This window comes from Antechinus flavipes, chromosome 2, assembly GCF_016432865.1.
Source record: "Antechinus flavipes isolate AdamAnt ecotype Samford, QLD, Australia chromosome 2, AdamAnt_v2, whole genome shotgun sequence".
In the NCBI taxonomy this organism is placed as follows: Eukaryota; Metazoa; Chordata; class Mammalia; order Dasyuromorphia; family Dasyuridae; genus Antechinus; species Antechinus flavipes.
In genome coordinates, this window is record NC_067399.1 from 452,317,228 (window position 1) to 452,318,589 (window position 1,362).

Sequence of the window (1,362 nt, forward strand, 5' to 3'; positions counted from 1 at the left end):
AGGGACAAAATCTAAAAAGTTGGGAGGTTCTCTCCTTCCCTGGAAACACACTCCCTCCTCATCACACTGCTTTCCTCTCTTACCATCCTTTCTCCTTGCCAGATCTGCCATCATCTGCCCTCTTACCCCTTGTCCTGATAATCCTGAAACCTGGTATTTGGGATTACATACTCCCAGGATGTCTAGGCCCTCCTACCCACCTCCATCCCCCCCGAAGACAGACTCTATTCCTCTCATTCCGAGGCTCCCCCATTCACTTTGTGCTCTCTTCTCTTCCTGGGCAGGTGGTTGGACAGAGAAAAAATGCTGGAATAACACGGGGCGCTGTCGGAATCAGTGCAAGAGTACAGAGACCGACCATTCTACATGCGCCAATAAGAAAAGGTGTTGTGTGCCCACAGACAGGTTCCCCAAGGATTCCTGGGAATTGCCAGTGCCGGACAACACAACTTCCTCCACAGAAATAACACTTCTCACAGCCGGAGCCTTGAACATTCTAGCACCTGGAGGCACCGTAGCCACCAACGCCACCAATGCCCCCATCCCTGCAGTTGCCCTGATTACACCTTCGGGCAATAATCCACCCTCCACGGTCGGCGATTCAGCCCCCCTAGCCGGCAGCCCACCACCCTCAGACCACAAATTACAGCAAGACTCCTCCCTTACAACCGAAGCTGTCCTTACTGACCAAGTGACCGTGCCCACCCAAGTGATTCAAGTGAATCGAGTGAGAAATAAGGAGTAAGAAATAGCAGAGAGTTTGGACTGCCTTTTCCTGGTGCCCCATCAGGGTACCTGTTCATCTCTGGGCTCCAATAAAGCATTCCCGACCATCTTCTATGTGTTGTCATTCATCCATGCACCATGTATTTATGAAGTCTTTCTTCAGTATATTGGTCAGGCAAATCTGAGGGAATCCTACTCATTGAAGGTAGGCTTGGGGGTGGAAGGTTATCTGGGAAGAGAAGATAGTGGCTAGAAAATAAACCATGTTGGACCTGGCAGAACTCGTGGAGATGGGGATTATGTAGGTTTGCAGATAGTTCCCAGCTGGTGGGGTTTATGGACTCCTGTTCTCAAGGTCAAAGACTGCTCTTTGCACAAGGGACTGCAACCTCCTCCCAGAAGGGAGGGCCCATAGGGGCCAAGGAGGCAAGGGTAGAAGGGGGCCAAGACCGTGCTCTCTACTTCCTATTCCTTACCAAGGTTCTTTTCAGGGAAAGAGGGAGCTTAATGAGATAGGGATTGAAGAGGGTTAAAGGCCATTGCAATCCAAACTGAATTCAATGCCCTCTTCCATTCTATTAAGGATTTGAGACTACAAAACCTCTGCTTTTGCTCAAACAATGAACCAGGACTGTG

General features: G+C 50.0%; 1 protein-coding gene across 1 annotated transcript in view; it reads left to right on the forward strand.

Annotated features, from left to right (window-relative positions):
- The window catches only part of LOC127550460 (beta-defensin 126-like), a 55,180-nt gene extending 54,355 nt beyond the window's left edge, over positions 1-825 (forward strand). Inside the window, exon 2 of the mRNA XM_051979444.1 lies at positions 285-825. Coding sequence (XP_051835404.1) covers positions 285-745 — 461 coding nt within the window. The 3' untranslated portion in view covers positions 746-825. The remainder of the gene's footprint in view (positions 1-284) is intronic.
- The last annotated feature ends 537 nt before the right edge of the window (positions 826-1,362 follow it).